This window comes from Haemaphysalis longicornis, unplaced genomic scaffold (genome assembly GCF_048455015.1).
Source record: "Haemaphysalis longicornis isolate Haplotype H1 unplaced genomic scaffold, Haemaphysalis longicornis Haplotype H1 scaffold_13, whole genome shotgun sequence".
In the NCBI taxonomy this organism is placed as follows: Eukaryota; Metazoa; Arthropoda; class Arachnida; order Ixodida; family Ixodidae; genus Haemaphysalis; species Haemaphysalis longicornis.
Window position 1 is genome coordinate 74,229,027 of NW_027526233.1, and position 21,303 is coordinate 74,250,329.

At 46.3% G+C, this 21,303-nt stretch overlaps 1 protein-coding gene across 9 annotated transcripts in view; it reads left to right on the plus strand.

Annotated features, from left to right (window-relative positions):
* LOC144164348 (Kv channel-interacting protein 4-like) overlaps positions 1–21,303 on the plus strand; it is a 560,797-nt gene that overhangs the window by 461,659 nt on the left and 77,835 nt on the right. Inside the window, exons 1-2 of one of the 9 annotated variants that reach the window (XM_077694861.1) lie at positions 12,981–13,224; positions 14,335–14,593. The exons of 7 other annotated variants lie outside the window; for them this stretch is intronic. In XM_077694861.1, coding sequence (XP_077550987.1) covers positions 14,533–14,593 — 61 coding nt within the window. In that variant the 5' untranslated portion in view covers positions 12,981–13,224; positions 14,335–14,532. Of the gene's footprint in view, positions 1–12,980; positions 13,225–14,334; positions 14,594–21,303 lie in introns of those variants that run through there. One more of the 9 variants, XM_077694865.1, reaches the window with a different exon arrangement.

Below are 21,303 nucleotides of genomic sequence, written 5' to 3' on the forward strand. Positions count from 1 at the left end.
CAGGCCGCGTCAGCGTCAGTGTGGGCAGGTGTTGAGCGTCTATTCCACAGAACTCGCACGGGACACGAAAAGAGTTCACAATTCGATGCACATCGCAGGTCAAGTCGAGCGACTTGGCGACGCTTCGGAGTTCCCGGACTGCCTTTGTGGAGTCTGTGTACAGGTGAAGGCACGACGGCGGGTTTATGCGTAATCGAGGCTCTAATGAGGATAACCCATCCCGGATGGCCAGAAGTTCTGCCATGATTGAGGGAAGACGTGCCTCGGTGAGGTATGAGCAGGTCTGCTGCAATTCTGGATGAGTGGGGCACACAAGGCTGGTGTGTAGGAGATTTGGGGCCATGCCTGCGTCGACGTACACTTGCATTGCCTCGGCTGTGCCATCCGACTCTGAGGGAAAAGGGTTGGGTTGCAGTGACTGATTATGAAAACGGCGTATCCGCGTCAGTGGCCGGTTGTCTGTGGATTGGCTTCGGCTCCAAGGGGGAAGGTCAGGCGATTTTCGTAATATAACAGGAGACTTGGAATCGAAGTAGTGGGCCAATGCCGCAGCAACGGGAATTGTTTGAATTTTCAGGTGACGTGCCCTCCTCCGCTGTTCAACAAGCTCATCGAGGGTGTTCAGCTGGGCCTCCGCTTGTAGCGTCGGAATTGGGGTCATACGAGGCAGGCCTGTGATAACTCGCATAGCCTCTCGGTTTACACTTTCCAGTAGGTCCCAGTCCCTTCGTGTGAGATGCTGAAACTGAGCTTGGTAAATCAGCCGGGGTTGCAAGACAGATCTAACTAAGATACGTGCCATGCGACTACAGGCACCGCCGGTCTTTTGTGAGATCCGTCGGAAGAGATGAAGCGTCTTGGAGGCTTTGCCGCGCACGCAGCGGATCCATGGAGCAGCGGACCCAGAGGCGTCTATTTCTACTCCAAGCACTCGCATTGACGATGCGGGATTGAGGGCACGGCCGTTTAAGGCCAAGGAGAGGGGCGTCTGGGAAAGACGACGTCGGCTCCACCTATTTGTGATCGACATGAAGGTCGTCTTTGCAGAGGAAAGTGTCAATCCAATCTTGGCACACCAATGCGCCGTTTTGTCTAGGGCCGCCTGGAGGCCTGCTTGCTGTCTGTTCAAATCTGCATGTACTGACCAGACTGTAATGTCGTCGGCGTAGATTAGAAAGAAAATGTCCGGAATGGTAGCTAACTGCCACGCGAGGGGAAGGAGTGCCACATTAAACAACACTGGTGCCAACACAGAGCCCTGGGGTACTCCCCGTCTGAGATGAAATGCCCTACACTTTCCTTGCCGATTCGTATAGAAAAGGTACGACTGTCGAGGAAAGACCGCACCAAGTTGCAGACCATGACTGGAACTTGCAGCTGACGTAAGATGGTAAGGATCGCTGAGTGACTGACATGGTCATAAGCCTTTAGGACGTCCATGGTTAGGAGCGTTCGTATGCTGCGAGCTCTGCCACCCAAAAGTACAATGTTCGAAAGATGTTCCAGGCCATCTTCTGTACCGAGGTGTTGGCGGAAGCCTATCTGAGCTGGATGATACCACAGGTAGCGCTCAAGCCACCAGGACAGGCGAGTAGCGAGCATACGCTCCAGCAGCTTGCAGATAGTGCATGTCAATGCAATCGGCCTGAGGTTACTCATGCGGTCCACTGGCTTGCCTGGTTTTGGTATCGGCACCACTTCCGCATGTTTCCAGGAAGCTGGGAGCTCCCCTGAGGCCCAGATGGCGTTGAGTGAGTCAAGCATCCACTGAAGAGCTGGGCCATCAGCGTTCTTGAACACTTCATAGGTGATACCATCTGGTCCCGGAGCTGTGCGCAACTTTGCCTGGTCGATGGCGGCCACAAATTCCGCCATTGTAAAGGGCCCTTGTATGCCATCAATGTCCACCTGAGTTGGGCACGCACCTGCTTCAGGAGGGAGGTAAAGTTGGCCGATGAATTGTGATGGAGCCTGGTCGAACGCCGGGAAGAATGCTTTGGCTAACTCTGGGGCAAATTGTTTTGGCGTTTTCCCAGAGGCAAGGCACGCACTAGTGGCAGGGTCCGGAGGTCGTGCACCAGCTTCCATGCTGCGGAATGTCCGCCAGATGGAAGATGTCGTTGAGGACGGTCCAATGGACTCACACCAATCTAACCACCTTTGTCTAGAAAGGCGCTTCTCGTGGCGGCGGGCAGCGGCTCCGGCACGATTTAAAGAAGCTCGCAATTCTGTAGATCCTGGATACCGGTTCACAGCCCGTTCAGCACGACGACGAGCTGCCCATAATCGAAGGAGATGCAGGTCAGGAACTGGCCTAGACTCGTCCACCCAAGCTGTCCGCGTTGCGTCCTTAAGGGCGGCGCATAAAATAGACACTGCATCGCATAGGGTTCCAGGTAGGGAGCTGTCTAACACCCTCCTAAACAAGTCCCAGTCAGTCACACGACAGCGACGCCGTAGGCATCGTTGGGACCCTGGAGCTAAACCAAGACGTAAGGGATAGTGGTCGCTGCCCCAACAGTCCGGCTCAAGGTCCCATGAAACTGGAGTTGCGCCTGTCCACCAGGAAAGGTCTGGGGCATAGGGGGGCGCGCGAGGATGATCCCAGCGACGTGTCGATATGTGCGGAGCATTCAGTAGCACAAACTGCTGGCTTGTAAATGTATCTACAACTTAAACAAGACGCTTTCTCGTTTCATCGAAGCTTTGTTTGGCCAATCCCACACTATGAGTATGTTTTGCTCTGAAGGTGCGCAGCACGGTTCTAGAATAGCCGCAACAACTCTCGGGTGTTCACTCCGTCGGCCTAACGTTTGGGTATGGGGTGTGCTGTGCGAATCGGTACCTGCTCTTTGGCGTTCAGTGAGCACTTACTAAAGCGAATTATTAGTGCATTTACAAGGGCGTTGTAAAGCGATACGCCCTGCCGGAAAGGCAGCCTTCTCTGATGATGATAATGAATGATGGGGTGAAGTGAAACGCAAAAAAAACGCTTCTTGTGGCCGGAATCAAACCCGGGTCACTGGTATTATGAAGCCGGTGCTTACCCGACTGCTGCATTTTGACATGGTCGAAGCGACGGCCAAGCAGCAGATCCGTCAATGCCAAACTCAAACTTCAGGCCTACGGAGTGCACACCAGAGAGTGTCTGTGGGTGTTCTATAAAAGTGGTGGGTACCTCAAGAGTAGCACATGCTCGCAGTGTGGTATTGGCCAACCTCAGAATTCATTCCGAGAAAGCTTTGCGTTCAACCACCGTCGTCGTTAGACGGAAGGCTGCACGCTATTTTGGAGTGGGTGCCGGGGACGCTAGGCTCAAAGACAGGCCTAACTCACAGCAACGACATTCTGATCCTACGTCGGCCTGTGCGTATCAGCTGTCGATGTTCAACTAGCAACACAACGTTACGCCTTTTAACGTCGCTCTGTCGCACGCCTGCACCACCTCCTCGCTCTGCTGCAAACCCCCGTTAGCGGAGGGTACGTAACGGAGTGGTCGGCAGGTTTCGGAGGGGAGCGCTTTTATTTTGCGACAATTCACCCACAGTAATGATCATCGTCTGGGAAAGTTAGCTTTCCTGCCGGGCGTATTCGCGTTACAGACGCCATCAGCGAGAACACAGTAAATGTTTGCATTAAAAGTTGCGAAATATATGTACCAATTTTCGTCTGTTAAAGTTGTAATTTCAGTGGATCCCGCCTTATCCAGCCCCTACGCCATAATAGAAATCTGCTTTCGGAGTTTTAAGTCTCCAGGGATAGCAGTTTTGGCTGGACGTTGATGAGCCAGCAAGTCAGTGTATGGGCACTTCATTTAATAGGTATAAATTTTCCAGAACCAAACAGCGTAGGCACTCACCGACGTATCAACACACGGCACACCCCAGTGCGAATCACCAGCCAAGAATAGAATCAAAACATCGCGCTCTATGCTTCTGGCATGGTGCGCGAGGCTACCAATATTGTGAACTTCAACAATGACGGGCCGATCCTCCAAGCTTTACAATTTTAAATAAGGTGTTCACCGATCCCGGACCTCTGTTTACAAAGAGGAGGGAGGGTCATTTACGATCACGCTGATCACGTCGAGAAGCGCGAATACCTCCCGCCCCATACATACTGCCGGATTGGCCACCTTTCTTGCGGACTAACCATTGCGGTGTAAAGAAATTCAAAATATGTGCGAAATATACGGAGCGCAATCACATTTATTCGCAGTAAATGGGTTTTAGCAAAACACAGTGGAAAAGTTGTCTTCAACATGTCATGAAAAAACTTCTATGTATTTTGTATTTGTTTCTGTGTGCATTTTGCCCTGTAAGTTACTCATGTAAAATATTTTTCTTTCACCCTGCTAAGATCTTGAAAGAAGATCGCAGTATTAATAAATAAACAAATAATAAATAAATAAAACTTGGCGACTTGTAGTTAAAAGCATTTTGGATTTCACTTCTCATCCACTGTTTTTCTAGTTCCTGGGTTCCTCTTTGCTACTAAACCTCCACATATCTAAGGGTGCAAACCCTTGCATAACACTGTGGGCATTCTCCAGTTTCTCTGTGGGTTCGGGCGCGCAACGGCACCAACGGGGCTCAGCTTGTGCCGCGACCGCAATGAGCACTTCCGCGTTGCACGCCCGCAATAGCAGGCTAATGACGCAATTGAGGCGCCTGCGGAGAGGGCTGGCGCGCCAGAGCGCTCACAGAATCTAGAATTCCGGCAGAATAAAGCGGAGGGAATGCCAACAGCCAGCCAAATTACGGAGTGAGAAGAGATGCGCGCACTGTGTGCGGCCAACAATGAAATCCCCGCGGTATGTAGGCGTGTTTACTTATGCTGGCGAGGCAGGCCGCTGTCATTTTACAACCACATGATACGGGCTTACACCTCTCGCAGCACTGTAGATACAGGAAGGTAAAAACTTCTTTATTACATAACGAGGGCTTTGCTCGCTGTACAGAGCTCGGAATCTCGTAGCCTTGCTACGACGACATAGAAAATGTGACTGTGTGTGTGTACACTTCTTGAGCTAGCAGTTGGCGGTCAAACGTGCTCTAGAATACTTATAACTGGATGACAACGCGCGATTTGTAGACTCATAACACCGGGATTAGTGACAAACGATGGCTTGACTTACATTAGGTGAGGTGGGTTTTGCTGCCAAGCACCAAGAAGCATGAAATCCGTCGATGAATGTTTACTACCGCGAACAACATTGGGCCGCGTGGCCTTTGAAGTAGCAGCTGCGCCGTGCCACTATTCATGATAGCGTCCCTTTCGCGGTTCCATTTCAGAGTCGCCTTCGTGCGTAGTGTGGAACCCACCAGCTACCCTAATTCTGCCCTCTAACAGATCCGTTTATCCTCTGCGCAGTTATATCACCTCACTTAAACGAGGGGTGAAACTACAGGCAGTAAGTTTGTTTTTTATTACAACTTTTTAAAATGCCTACGTCAATTCATTGGAGTACCATCCTGCCTTTGTAGTTGTGTTTTGGGTCAAATGAGCTGCACGTTTCCTTCGAACAAAAAAACGTTATCATGTATTAGGTCTGCAATGGTGGCACTGTTGTGAAGCGTTATACCTTGTGTAGTTCACAGGCTTGAAATCAAGCTCGTCGGGCCATTGAAACTGTGATTAATATAGGAATGGTTGAGATAAGTTGCTGAACAGGGAATGCTCTATGCGTTCAAGCTTATTTGCACACCTTTCACTGCTATAATGCATACACGTCTCTTAGAACTGGAAACTTTACCCCAATGATAGTGAAGCATGCATGTAACGTCTGCAGCACTTACCAATCAAAAGAGCACACGTTCTTTGAACTGTTGGTGAATACAGGGTTGTATGGGGCTCCAATTTAGTAGCAACTCTAATCCAACCCATCTAAATCCATGAAAATTACACACCCATTCCTGAGCATACAGTGCCTCCTAGAAATTACAGGGTCCGCATGAGGGCGCGATGTGGAACGATCACGTAGCAATGTCCGTATGTAGAACAGAGTCTTTCCGTTTCTTCTGTGGCGCTTTAAAGTACCCGCTCATCCCTATGCGGTCACATTCCTTTCAACCACGGCTTCCACAGCATTGCATGACCTGCAAGAATATTCCTGATACTTCTCTGCCTGTGTGCGTCATGAGACTGCGCGTCTCTTTCGCTCGCTAGAATCCCAAAACTCAATGTTTCCTTCATAAAAATCAATAACCCAATAAGGCGAAAAAGTTATTTCCCAGCTAACGGGTGACAGGGCTTGCCGACAATCAAAAATGAATAAATAGGAGTGAGCAGAACTTTCTCTAGTGTGATGGTATTGGTAGCTAGTTCACACTAAACTTTTTTACACCCTTTTAGGCTGATAAGGGTGTAAAAATCTTGTCCCATGGCTAACACCCTTAAAAGGTGTTCTGGCAAAAAAAGGGTGTATGGATGAAAAAAGGGTGTTGAGCTCAACACCCTAAAAAAGGGTCTTAATGATGCTCAACACCCTAAAAATGGGTGTTGAGTCTCACACCCCTTTTTTTGAGGTGATGACATGCGCAGTGGCAACGTCAAACGGCGGACCGCGCAGTATTCAACACAAACAGCCAATCCGCACAAGTTACAGTTGGAACACGGGATGCAAGCGGTACAGGGAGTGCGTACGTACTTAGCAATACATGTGCTGTTCTTGCTTTTATATCCAGCAGAGGAAAGCCCCCCAATGGAGTCGGTGGGCTTTTTGCGAAAAAACTAATATTTTAGCGCTAATTTTGGAAGTCTGGATTTTACTATGGGAACATACAAATCAACACGCGGATTTGCAAAAACTTTCTAATTACGCGGTAGTTTTTGTTATCCATAACTTATAGAATTTTATTAAATACCATACAAATCTTCCCCGCCACCTCAACACCCTTCAAAAAGGATGTTTATTATTTCAACACCCTTTTTCCCAGAAGGATGTAAAGCTACAAATTAGGGTGTTCGAAAGTAAGAAAAAGGGCGTAAAGAAAAAAGGGTGTAAGAAAAGACCGCCAACTAGGAAAAAACTGAGGTACCTGTAAAGGGTGCACCGCCGCAGATAGGTATTATAGCAGTGCAGTCGCCTTTCGAGCTTGTTAGAGTGTGAGCACAAGGGGCGTATGCGTATCCGCACCTCTTACTGTACCATTTCAAAGGTACTACTAGTCTTATTTTATTCTAAAAGGCAAAAAAATTGGTGCAGCTTGCAATAGTACTGCAAGGATGGAGAAACAGCATAGCTGGGCTCCGACCAAGCTTGTTTCTCCCTTGGATCCGGTTAACCTTGGCCCATCAGCGGTCATCGTAGCTTAGCAAGAACATTGTAAAGCTTAGCAAACATAACAAACTTAGCAACAGCGGAAGAAACTGGGTCGACCCCCCGCTCCGCTGTCCTTTTTTTGCAACTGCACACCTATTTCACACCGTTTCAAAAACCTACAGAAAGCCGAGCGTGTTGCAGTCTGTAAATATTCTTTTCGCCACACGACTACAGTCCTTTTAATTTTGAAGGTTCAAATTGGTGTTTCACGTGCCAAAGCTATAAACTTGGGGCATGTGGTGCCCCGAATAAGGAAGCGAGCGATCATTGCATATGAGCAATTTTTTTTTGCGTTTGGAAATTTCTTGCGAGTAGAGGAGTATTTGAGGGGATGTCTTATTCTTCACAGCATTATTATGCATCCAAACACGGCCTTATTCAATGAACAGCTGAACACCTTTTCCACACCCTTTCAACACCCTAAGAAAAATCAAGGGCGTCGAAGTTGATCAACACCATTTTTTTTTCAAACCAAAAGGTGTAGAGCTCGGAAAAGGGTGTTGAGACTCAAGAAAAAGGGTGGAAAGGCCTCCCAACACCCTTTTTCCACTTAAGCTACACCCTTTTTGGCTAAAAGGGTGTAAAAAAGTTTAGTGTGAGGACGGGCGTTGCAGAAACAGGACAGGCGCTTCAGATGGGAGTATACGACCTAGACGAACGCTTATAGAGACGGGATGAGATGATGAGAAAGTCGTTACACGGGAAAGACGAATGAACTAAAGAAATTCATCCGAAGTGCACGCACTTTGGCGAAAGCGGAAAAACTAACACGTTTAAGTTTATTTTAAAGAAACCGTTATGGAAAGAAACGTATTAAGTGCTGTGGGCACTTATGCGGAGCAGTTCAAACATCCTCTTTCTGGCGGCTGTTGGTAGTTCAGCACGGTATGACCGCGTTGCCTATTCTAGGCCTGGGATGCAATGTACGACCCCTGAGAGCTAGTAGGCACGCTGGCACTGCAGCCTGGCACTGGAACACCGCCTCGCCCAGTCGATTCCGGCGATTCAATGCGTGGCCGTCGCAAATAAATATGGCTGGCGGTTCAACCTAGTTGGTTACCGGGTGTCCTCAAAGACATCATCGGCAGTCCAACCACCGCTATCGCCCCTTGGGGGCAGCCCTCAGAACCAGGCTCCTTCGAAAACACCCTGCTTCGTCAGCTATTCCCAATCACTTTTCTTCTAATGTTAATTCAATGCCTTGGGCTACTCTCCGGTTCCCTTCTGGCGACCTCTTGCTGGTCCATACCCACGGAGGCGATTGTACAACACCGCTTATTCATTTGCGTACCAATCTCCCTCGTCATCCAGGCTTGCAGATATTTATACAAATCAGTGCTGTCCTCTGCCTCATCACACCAGCCCACTTTTAGCAGGCTTGCAGAGAATAAGAATAAAGAAACAGGGGAAATATCAGACGAACATCTCTGCTAAGAATCCAGTCTATCGTTGCATAGGTCTACAAGCATAAACCCGCCACCATTTCACCCACATGCATCTTAAAGGAGGTCATTTGTTCATGATGACGGAGTAGTGAAGATGACAGGAGATTATAGCAGCACACAACCTATCGCATGACAACAAACTTCAGGCACAGGCAGTGCCGTACGATCTGAGAGCACTTCATCGGTTCAAAACACCTGCTTCGGGGCATGGATTCGCTGCTGGAGCGATCACTCCTTGCTCCAGGAAAAACACGCCCTGAGCCGCATGGACAGTAACCAAATTGGTGATCGGAAGTCGGCATGCTTGTGCACATGCTGGAACGCTCATATTTGAAGTAAGCACCCACAAACGCGCCTAACAATTTTATTCTCCTACTATCTATTCATCACTAGACGCTGGAAGGACGACAGGCTGTTGTCAGCCTCATAGTGCTGGGCGGGCTGCCTAAGGACGTTTTAAGTGGAAAAATGGCACATAACCCCTAGGGTAGCAGCCATTGTGAAAGTGTTGCACGACACGGCATGACACCGGCTTCTTACAATGTACACGTCTTTTGTTTATTGGCGGCGCACCCACACTGGATGACTATGATCGCGCCACAACTCTTGTTTTTGTTTTTTTCTTTTTACTATTTCTTTCTTCGCGGAGAGCGGAGCAGAGTTTAAAGGCTTGATGTCTGATTAGTACCTCGGCTACGGATGGCAATAGCGTGCGGGCACAAATGCACAACAAACACTATAATGACCACTTGCACTCGCGTGTACAAAAAAGAAAAAAGAAGAAGTGCAATAAATGCAGTTGCAGCCACTCGCCTCGCAGGCGCATTCAGCGTGTACTTTGCGCGAAGTAAACAATGCTAGAAAAACGAAAAATTTCCACAGAGTATAGAATCACAAACCTCGCGAGTTCTTCAATGCAGTGCAATGAGTGAACAAGCAATCAATTATACAAGGAATAGTGCTTGGCTTAAAAGTAAATGTTTACAATTTTGCCGCAAAAATCTATTTTATCTAGTCTCTCCGAGAACAATCCTGTTGTATGCTAAAATAAGAGGGACATCTGCGTGGCCATTGCATGCTGTCGTAGGCTCTACCATAGCAGCTAGCAACGTATCTCTCCCACTTGCAATGGCTAGCCACATGGGTATTTTACCGTCTTGAAGCCGAAGTCAACAAAAAATGTCACCTCTTTTTTCTTCCTCGCTCGTCTCGTATGAAGCATGTATATAAGACTTGACAAATAAATCTTTCGGGGCTCCCTTTTTCTAACACATAAACAAGGTTAAATAATTGTTTACTATAATAGTGCTGCCTTTTTTCAGCCACAAAACTTTTGGGTTTCTTGGCGAGCCGTGCAACGGACACGTGGGTCGTTCCTACATGATAAGTGATGGCACGCTCGCCGAAGCGGGGCTCGCCTTGACACTGGCGCCAGATTTATCTCGAGTATATATTTAGTATGAAACTCTATAGCCAGAGCTGCCGTTACGGCTCGGCTACCCCGCCGCTGGCGCAGCACACGCTTTATTCAATGCCGCGGCTTTAGATCGCCCGACACGCAAGGGATGAATGCACACGCAGGACGAAAATCATATAGCTTTCAAACTTGCGGCTTATAGCATACTCTGCAAAATTATAGTCAATTAGTTAGGGTTCGAAGCCGATTTACGTCCAGCCTACAGTTTAAAATGATCATTCAGCCCCACCCCACGAAAACTTTATTTAGATAGGAGTCGTTCTGCCACGTTAATTAAGATCCTGGCTTGTAAAGATTGAAACATGGTGCACATAAACCTAATCGTCACTCAACGAACTGGCGAAGAAACGCAATGTTAGTACTCAGGTGGCTACAAGTATTCGTAAAAATTATCTGCATAAAATTACGACATAGAGTAAATGTTCATTAAACGGAACCGCAACGGACGGAGAAAGTACTTTGCGTTTTTTAGAAGCTCAGTTTACCTAGACAATAGAGTGAGCTTTGCGTCATGTTAAATCTAGGTAAGAAGAATAACAGTGACCTAACTGCACGAATTGCATTTCACAAAATGTAGTACAGCATGGCTTCTTTTTCCAAGTTTTGAAATAAAACAAAATTCTGAAGGCAACTTACTAACTACTCCTGTAAAATAAAATTCAAAGTCCGAGTTATCCTCTAGAAAACAACGTTCGAATAGTTTTTTTCTGCTTTGTTTGCTGTTGATGCTGCTTCTTGTGACCCCGCCTATACTAGACAGGCCACAGAAGAATAGTTCGCACGATTAAGGAGACGGCGTTCTTCGGCGCAGGGGGCGTTTACGGGAAACGACCACCTCAAAGTCGTTGATTATGTGTATCTTCTATTTAATGTAGGGGCTTCTTGGCGTGTTTTTTTGTGCTTCTAGCAAATGCTAACTGGAAGACGAAATGTCGCATAAAACACGAAGTGCTCTAAGCCTTCAGTCTAACTGTACACACCTCCATATCACCAGTGACGGAAACCGGGGAGGAATGCATACCGCTATGGGTAAGCGCATGTCCAGGTAGTCGTGGATTACAGTGTTCACGGTTGCGTTGTAAAAGTGCAGTTCCGATCAACGAGAGTTTTCTTTACATAGCCGTAGACCAAACCAGCCTAGTGCGCAGTGTCCGCTCCGCTTGAGCGGTAGTTCCACTTAAGCGGAACCGCTTGTCTAGATTTCACTCTGGATCACCTGTGTAGAATTTTGACTACACGTCTCTGCAAATAGTTGTAGGTCACTCAAAAATTTGTTCCAGGCTTTATTATGTCGAATTGCATCGCTATCACAGGGAAATACAGGTGTTGTAAAAACCTACGCTTGTCACTCATTGTCTATCATGGGAAGCAACGCCAGGTAATCAAGGGAGAGCATCAAGCACAGTTGTCCTTACGGGGTACCACCAGTACCGTAGAAAGTTCACGCTCAACCCTGTTTCCCAGTAGTTATAAGCCTCGTTATAACGTTATATAAGCCTCGTTATTGCGTTATAAGCCTCGTTATAACGCAATTAGGCAGTTACTCTTGATCTTCGAAAACGCACGATCATTGGTATCATCAGCAAGCTTGCCGAGGAACTAGAAATCTGACTCTTTGGAAAATGCACCCGCCAATTCGTACTGACCAAATTTAAAGTTGGCTCTCAGATTCGGTGCCTGTAGTCGTGGTGAGTTTTTGTCCCTTGTTTCCCTGAGAGATGTGTTTATACCTTCGGAATAAAAGAAATGCTGGTTGTGTTTTTCAAAGTAAAACAAGCAGGCAGTGCAATCGCTCCGAATGTGCTTACCAAGAAGTTTCATCGGGGCAAGGTTTGGCATTGTGAGAGTTAATTTTCTCTATTTTTAGTAGCCCGAAGTATTATGCTTTGAGCGGTTTTCCTGCATCTGTTATTCTTTCCGCAATCACCCGCCAGCTATGTTGCGTCTTTCGCACAAGTACTATAAAGCACGACAGTTTCAGCCTCCACACATTGGCCTTTGCCCTGTACTGTGCACTATTGACTACCAAAGGGCATAACATTCACCAATTGATTAACAACGGAAGAGAAAAAAACTTCAGAACTGGTGGAACGTTTCTGTTTTTTTCTTTGTTGCCAGCAGTGGAAGCTAAAATGCACGCAGATTTCGATTAAGTTATTCCGCAGTAGCGAAAAAAATGCGATAATTTTTTACGAAAGAAAGGTTGTATTGAATGACTGTTGATGAACCCCAGCGCGCTGCAATACTCAAGCCCGATCTTTTGTTACCGTCTAAAAATTAAGACACCAGCAGACTTCTACAAAATGAGCAGACACGATCAAAGTGGCGCGGTCATCACCTCTGAGAAACTGCGATGGCATCGTCGGGTTCATGCAGAAAGTTGGTAACATCCGGTGTCCACTACGGCCCTGCCTCGGGAACTATCGTCCCCGATGAATCATGTTTCGCTTCGTTAGTCGGGATCCCCTCAAGAGCTCATTTAAAGCAAGGGTAAACTCTCGAGTAGCGTGCATACGCAAGAGGACCTGCGGCGACTTTCACAAGAAATGCAGAGACGTTGTAACGTACCAAGGAATGAAGTTAGAGTGCGGAAAAACCTACGACCAGGCAGTGATTGTCTAAAGCCACTACGGCAGCTCCGCTAAATCGAAACACTCCCACGGAGAGTCGGAGAAAAAGGGGGAGAGCTCTGCGAAAGGGCGAAGATGCGCGCCAACTTCTGCCAGACGCTCGGTAGTGGCCCGCGACGACGGGTGCGGGCCAGTTTTCTGTGCTCGCAAAACCTAGGAAGAGAAGATCACAGTGTAGCGGAAGAAAATGTCCAGAATTGTATCATCAATATGAAATGACCTTGGAAGACCGACTTAGAGAAGGAGAAATACTAGGTCGTTATTCTGCTCATCTTCCTGGACAAGTTAGTCATCCTATTGGAGCTGTTAGCGACGACGCTTAAAGCAACACGGAAGAAAAGTCTGTTGGTAAGAGGATCCCCGTCTGCATTTCCTAAGTGTCTCCTAATAACGAATATCAAATATTTGGAAGATATATTTGCCTTCAAATGAAATTCCATTCGGATAGATGAAAGCGGGTATTTTTTTATGAGGAGTGCAGTTTTAAGCAAACAAAGGCATATTGTGTTCACCTGACGTTTGAACTAGTGAACTGGCGCATTACAGCCGTAATCATGTGAGGGTAATTTAGGCAAGGCAAAATTGGGGCTAGTTGGTTGTAGATGCTGCTGAATCGGGCTGATCTTAAACATAACAACTGCTAAATCAGCTCGACTCAGCTGTAGCAAATGTACAATGCTTTATCTGCTGCACATTAGCTGCTGAATTTAATAAATGCAGAGTCCCCACGAGACAACTAGACCTAAAACATATCGAAATAGGTATCGGTCAGTTCAGAAAAACTTAGCTGTGTTCATGAAGTAAAAACAACTTTACAAAAACCAAAAACTCCCCAGTTGTATAGAAAAGTAGTGTGTGCTGTATTCTGACCACCTAAGAGGCTCCGTACAGACAGTATAAATGTAAGGCAGTGGAAAGCTTGCATAAATTTCTACGCAATTAAGTGCCCATGTTAAGAATATTGGGGTTATGCTTTCTAAGCTTGATGATAGACCTTAAATATTACGCATTTTTTCGCACCAGGTTTGTGAAATATCAGTTACGGGACAGTAATTGTCTAAAGTGTAGGCACCAATCGGGATTTTCCCCGAATCCTGCAATTAAAATTTAAAAGTCTGACTAGAATACCGTACACTATTGTAACTCCTACTCGTTTGAGAACTCATCGGGACCCTGCAGCAAAGACTGGACCAAAAATGATACCCTTTCCTTTTAACTAACGGGCCGCTTTATTTTCTGGAGCGGAAGGCCACCAACATTATACCATTATGTTTCTGGGGCAATGCAGCATAACGTAATACAGCGGCTGCAACGAGCTGGGCAATGAACGTTCTGCGGACCACTCGAGTGAAAATCAGTTGAGATGAGTTCCGTGACCAAAATAATTTCTTCTCGATGCCTGGCAGTGGTTACCTCAGAAAAGTGTTGTTCATCTCCGCATACTTGTTCTATGGCAAGTCAGCCACCATGGTTTTGTGCTTGAGAAGTGGAATCAGCGGAAGACCGACGGGAAGAACTTGCCGCGTGAGCCGCGGCCACTCAAATGAAAGGAGATTCAACAGGAAAGGCTCGGACTCTCCTTCCAAGGGACAATAAACGTGTGAACGTTGGTGCAGAGTGAGCGGCAGTGCGTATCAGGCCTGCACTGCTTAAATCATGTTCGCAAGTGGGGCCCGGAAGGCCTTTGAAACATTCGGCTACAGGAGTAAGAAAAAAGGTAAGTGTAACACTCCTAGCTCAAATACTTGCATTTTTCTGCCTGAAAGTCAATTGAATTTTCTGGGAAATTGGGCGAAGACCATGAGCGCCTCTTGAACATATTGAACAATTGTTTGCATATCTCTACATATGCTCTTCACTCGAATAAGAATTTCAAACCGATTGGGTTATTTGCGCAATCACAATGTGGGTTGTAGTTAATCGTAGGGTTTTTCACGACAGTTTGAATGGCCGTTGTGTTTTGGTGTTTTGTCTACTGGTTGATCGTATTGTTATTATACATTTATTTATTTTAAATTTTCACCAACAGCGTTGGGCTTTCTTGGGTGATCCACTGTGACACGAGCAATGTAAGGCGTACAAGCAGACAACGTATAAGAACGGGTAGTAACTTCAAAAATGGGGAAAATAAATGGGCGGATATATACTAAAGCGGAGTGTAATAAAAAAAAGGCGAAACATTTTATGAACAACGCCAGCTCGGAGGCCGCTTGTGCAGTATTCCATCATGGTATGCAAACTCCCTATTGTTCTCCTTGGAAACGTGAATTAGAGAAGCCAGGGACAGAACAGCCACTTCTCGCTCGTCGCTGGCTCAAAGAGCTCGTTTGTTGTTTCAGGTTTCTTTTGCCGCATCGCACTTTAAATTTTTGTAAAAGGTATAGTTAGAACCAAAGGGTACGCTGTAGGTTGTGGGGATTTTTTGACGAACTATTGTTAGCTATTCATCGCGTGAAATTAGTAGCGCGAAAGATCGAAACATATTTTTTGTGCTTGTCATTTATACGAGCAACACAACTTTGTGTTTTATAGGCCTCGACAATGTATCTCGTTCCCTTATCTGATTCCGTTTTGTATCGCCCTGGTGCTAGAAGCCTTCGATTTAACTCTCAAATCTTCTCCGGCTTTCATTCACTTCACCGCACTCCTGCTCTCAGACCTGGAAATCCCATATGCTGTGCTACTTTGGATTTTCAAATCAAATCAAAGGTTTATTTTTTTCAACACAAGGTTGGGGTTACATCAGGCGAAAAGCAGTTGCGTACTGCTTGAGTGTGCCTGACGACCCTTGGACAACAGAATGTTCACAGTAAAAAGTACTGCGTAAAATGGCCTATTTACAACCTAAAGTACTTGCGATAAAAAAGTAGCATAAAATCGTATGCTCATACCTAAAAATCTGCACTCAACCAGGAAAAAACATGTCTACAAATTATTTGTTCACATCGTGTCGTCTAAAAAGTATTCCACCAGTTGTTTCCGGGTAACACTTCCAATATCAACACCTTTTGTTGCACACGTATTGGGTTTTATTTATTTTATTTTTCTTTTAGTAATGTTAAGTAAACTTTTGTCGTTCATCCTGGTTTCACTCGCGTGCCCATCTGGCGTCCTGGTGCGCACGACAATACTTTTTAACAGCTGCTGTTCCTGTAAGAAGCCCGACACTCCAGAACGCATAACCCCAAGCCCACATGTGCATCTACGAATGAGCAGCACCCGCATTACTTGCGGATTTCTGCTTAGACATTTTCTGGGATGTCAGAGAAAAAAAAAAGAGTAATACCTCGGAAACAAGCCTGTTTTAAATTGCTTCCGCAGTTCTTTCAGACACTTGTCTATCAAGCAGTGCATTGTTTATCTGTAAGGCGCACTTGGTTCGTTTAAAGTTACTGGGTGGGAGAGGCGTAATTCTCCCAAGCAATATGACGCTTCACAGTTTAAAACTATACCATCGGAGGCGCATTGTGCCTGGGATTTTTCCTTCCTTTTTTCTTATCTGTGCCGCCGCCTTTACACGATATCTACATTCGGCCCCTTGCCTCAGACTGTCTCGTGACAACATATGGAGAATTCCTTACTGGTTGCTTCTGCCATCTTTTTTAAACTCCACTCTTTAGCATGGCGTACCTTATAAAGCTGTAGACGCATTTTCAGCGACGTTTGTTTCTTGAGCAGAATGGGATTGTTGTGGAAACAGTTATCAGCGATGTACCGCCAATAGTATATGCACATGATCTAGAATATACGGCTGCCTTTATATGTATAAAGACATTAAAAAACGAACACGCCTTGCGGTACTCATGCTAAGTGGAAACATTGGGGGGCCGCTATTCTCTTTGAGACTTCTTGGATTTGACATTTTCAATCAAGAAATAACTTTTAAAGAAATGCTAAAGCGTTTTTTACGTATTAGTTTTGCCATTTCTCATCCCAAACTTTGAAGACGGAATAGGTATTATGGCATAAATACACTAGAAAATTGTGGTTAAAAATTAGCTTATTACTGGTTCGTAAAAAGGCGGGGAGCTAAAAGCATTACATTGCAACATGCTAGGTCATTTTTGATTACACACCAGTCCACAAAAACGCTACCTTGAAACATTTTCTAACCAATGCCTGAAATCCACGTATACCCCATGAATTGTGAAATACAAGTGTGTAGACAGTTCCATTCTAACATTAGGGCGCATCAAGGTTACTGACTTCACCATGAAAGAAGATGGGCAGTTTTACAATACTATGACGAATAACCTTGCGTTAACGACGACCAAGAAAGGAGTGCACAAACACGAGCGCAGTCTTTATTGCACCGGGCAATATAAACGGAAAACGTAAAGTGACGTCAGACAAACGTCAGTGAAGAAAACACACACATTAAAAACTGAAACCAATGTCCGATATATACGTGAAGTCACCGATTCATCGTCCCAGAAAATCACGCGTCTAGGTAACCAAGTTTATTTTTGTAGAGGGCTGCAGTAGGAGTGCTCACGCAATCTTTGACAAGCTTGGCTATCACCCATGCTTCAAAAAACTTCGCGGGCGCGTATGTCATGACAGCTGTTCAGCAACTTCGTGTTTTACAAACGCGGGGAGCATTTGAAGGCTTTGGAGTGCGCGGCTAAATTACTGCTAGTGCCAACTCGGAAGGTGCAGGCACGCTCCTTCAGGCGCTCATTTAAGCATTGTCCGTTTCGCCTTACATACGCGCGACCGCATGCACGTGGCACCTCATACACAACGTATATCGGCATGGCACGAAGGGCTTCGGGTGCTTTGTCGTGCATTGATCCTTCGAGCACCCAGGTGTGTTCGCCTGATTAACAACATTCCATGGTTGTTTGGGGAAGAAACACTGTGTGCGGGCCTGCTTTTAGGTGTGGAGCATCTTAGGACCACACAATGTCCGTCCGCGTCCGTCCGCATAGCATTTGTTATCGCAAAAAATCACACAGGCACAGGAACCGACTGGATTCGAGCCTTTGTCTGGTAGACCAGGCACAGTTAGTGTCAATCGTCTTACCCATTGGGCTACGACCGTGAGTTGGTACCCAAGAGTCAAACCGCTTACTCCCTCGCCTGTAACAGTGCGGAGTACCTTAGGACCTCCCAATGTCTATCCGCGTCCATCCGTGCGCAAAGCACCGTCAAGCGAAAATCAAAGGAAATTCGATTTTAGCCGTGAGTTGCAGTTTCGTTTAGGGAACAATCAAGGTGCAACTCACGGCTCACATCGAATGACGATCGGGGCGCAAATCGGATGTCACTCGGGACACAACTTGGATGTCATTTTCAGTCCCCGTACTCCTCACCCTCGCCATCATCCACGGAGTGGAGGTGCTGCCATTTTTTTCACCCGCGTCCTTGATCTGGTGGGAAACGTTGTGTATGTGCGTATCTGCTATAATGCCTGTTGCAATAAAAACGAGCTTACTTTTAACAGGTTGTTCCGGCGGCGTTCGCCAACAATAATATCGAGAGAAAATAGCCAACGCACGTGAGCGTGTGCCTCGTGAGGAGTGCACGCCATACTCTGCCCATCGTTCGTGGCATTCATCTCTGGCATGCTCTTCCCACAACTTCAAGTGCGTTCGCGCCTGAAGTGGGGAGTACAGTCGCCGGGATCGCGAAGCCGGGTGCCACCGGTACTAACGTCGCGGTCTATTTTGAGAGCTGTGAAAACCTGAGGGCAAAATGATCCTGACCTTCCGTTCATGGGGAACTTTCAGCGGCAAGTTGGGATACCTATGTGAGGTGCAACAGTCCGGTCTTCAACAGAGAGATAGGGGCCGCCAGCTGTGCTGTTTCTCCGGCCTTTCACCACTTGTGAAAGATGCGCATTTTTTTTTGTTACTCAGAGCTTGTGTTTTTGTGCTTCTCTCTTGATTCCCATTTTAGCGCTTTTTTCGTTATATTACGCAGAACCAATTGGCATATTCAAACGTTAGTTAGATGCATGTCTACGGAGACAAGACGTGCGCAGTACAAGGCAGGTCACTGAAACGGTTTACATGCCTTCTCTTCTTTAAGCTTGGTCTAGTCCTGAAACAAAGGGATACACAAGGACAACCTACAGCAAGACACTAATGCTATGTTTACAGACCTCACCAAACGTCAATTAAACCTCGTCAACCCAATAGCCTGCGTTATTTTGCAAAAGGTTTCTTCGTTCTCTTTTTCTGAGCCTCTAGCAGGCAAGCATAACAGGTACTGCATCTATATGAGTACTGGACCCTCCGCAGCATACTTTTAAGTGATGTCGCGAAAACAGCAAACCGGTGCACCTTGCAATGCATCGCATTCTTGCACTTATCTCCGCACCTTTTTGCGACCTCCTTCAATAATAGCACTAAAGAGGCGTCAGGTTAGGCAACTGTGAGTTGCGACCAGAGAGCGTTCTTGCTAATGAAATGTGTTACCTAAACTCTGGCACGGTTCTCTGGTTAGAAGGTACGCGTAAATAAGGGAGTAGACATGTCACGCCCACAGTGCTCCCCAGATAGTCCCCAATTCCTGATCTCGCAGGTGGGTCGGCGAGGCCGAAGGGCGGGCGGCAGAGACTCCTCAGTCCGTCCTTTAATCACGTTTCTGGCAAAAATCGTTTCATCGGAGGGACCGTTTGTGCGTGAAGAACGAATATGCGAGCAACAAACAAAACGCGATTGAAAAACATGCACTGAATACATGGATGTTCATTCACAATGGTTGCAAAGTCATTTCGCACTAGAAGGTTTGCTTAAAAATAAATACGTTATTGGAATGGATGTCGGAAGAGCTCTCACGGTCTCCATGATCAAGCGAAAAACTTGTGGAACAGACAGTGTCCTGAAACCTGAAACAAGAGCGAAAGGAGAGCTCATTAGAAGAACCGTAATGCAAATTTTCAAGCTGGTATTGGTAGCTGCGATGGGTAATTCAAATTTTGTAATTCTTTTTGACTGCTTAGCACAAGTATATTGGTTTGAGTCATTACAACCTGACGCAGGGGACAAAAAGCCCCTAGCAACCCTTCTGTCCGCAACATCAACTGCCTCAATGACGTAACAGTGGTATTTTAACACACTTTTTTGCTATCTTAGTTTTGGAAATTTCGGATTCCGTAGAGTTTATATGTAGTCTAGACGTATAGTTTGCTCGAACACTGTTTGAATAGGCCACACGGACAAACAGCGCACTCAGTTAGTCACTACGTACGCTGCCAGTTTGCTAACACCCCTGGCGTAACCGATCCAGTTAACAGCATTGAGTCACGAGAAAATAACCTTGCAATTCCTTTTGCCGTGAGAACAATGCATATTTATCGGCGAAGAGATGACGAAACATGGCGCACACATTTTTGACTTTCAACTCAACATGTAATTATCGAACGTTTATCAGCGAGTTCACGAACCCTTGAAAAAGATGAACTCGCATTCTCAAACTGACCCTGCTACGATTGAAACATTGTTTCACCGCCCTTGCTTTTATTGCGCCCGAGAAAGGGCAGCAAATCCAAGAGAATTTTGTGGATGTGAACCCCTGACCAATGCGTAGCCCTAGCGTGTAGCGATTAGGACGCATTCCGTAGACGTATCTTGTGCGTTGAAAAATAGGCTACAGAATTTACGAAGCTGACAGGAACACTAGACAAAGCCGTGTGTTTGGTGGCGACATGCCAAATTTGTTGGCGCAACGGCACAGCGGGCTGGCCGGGTAATCAAGACAGGAAGGAGCAGCCCGCTTTCTTTCACTGTTCTTTGTGGTAACCAACAAAGCAAGAGTTGATGATCGATATGTCTTGAATTGTTTCTGTTGAAAGGCTCTTTTGCTGAAACGCACACCATAAAAAGTTCTCAATCCTATTTTTTTTCATGGCATGCTGTAATATAGCATGTCATGAAAAAATTCATGCCAAATATTGAACCCCTCCGCAGACAGTATCCTAAGCAAAGAATGAGGTTATTTCCCGTATATGGTATGAGATCTCGCCTTTGCATGAACACAAGGAAACTTCAACGTCTTTACGCCTGCTTCAAAAAATTCAGCGAAGCGTGGTTTAATGCCAACTTTTTATGGGCACCGAACTTAGGCTGTTCTGAGGGAACATCACAATGTCCCGACAAGAACGGGAAGACCAAAAGCAGTCTATCCCAAGGAAGTCGCGTTGTTCCTCCCGTGTTCTCGTCTTGCCATAAAAACAATAATAACATATCCGCAGCAAGGGGCCGTACGTCGAGTGCTCAACGGCTCAATCTTCAAATGTCAAAACGCACGTAGGAATGAACAAGACGACTAACGGGCTTCACCCTCCCGGCCTTACCCACCCCCATTTCTTGGATTAGGTGCGCGCTTTCTCCACAACCTCGAGAGACAGTAAAGGATGAATAACGTTTTCTTTCAACTGCAAAATGAGGCTTTTTGTATTGTCTTTCACAAATACTGTAT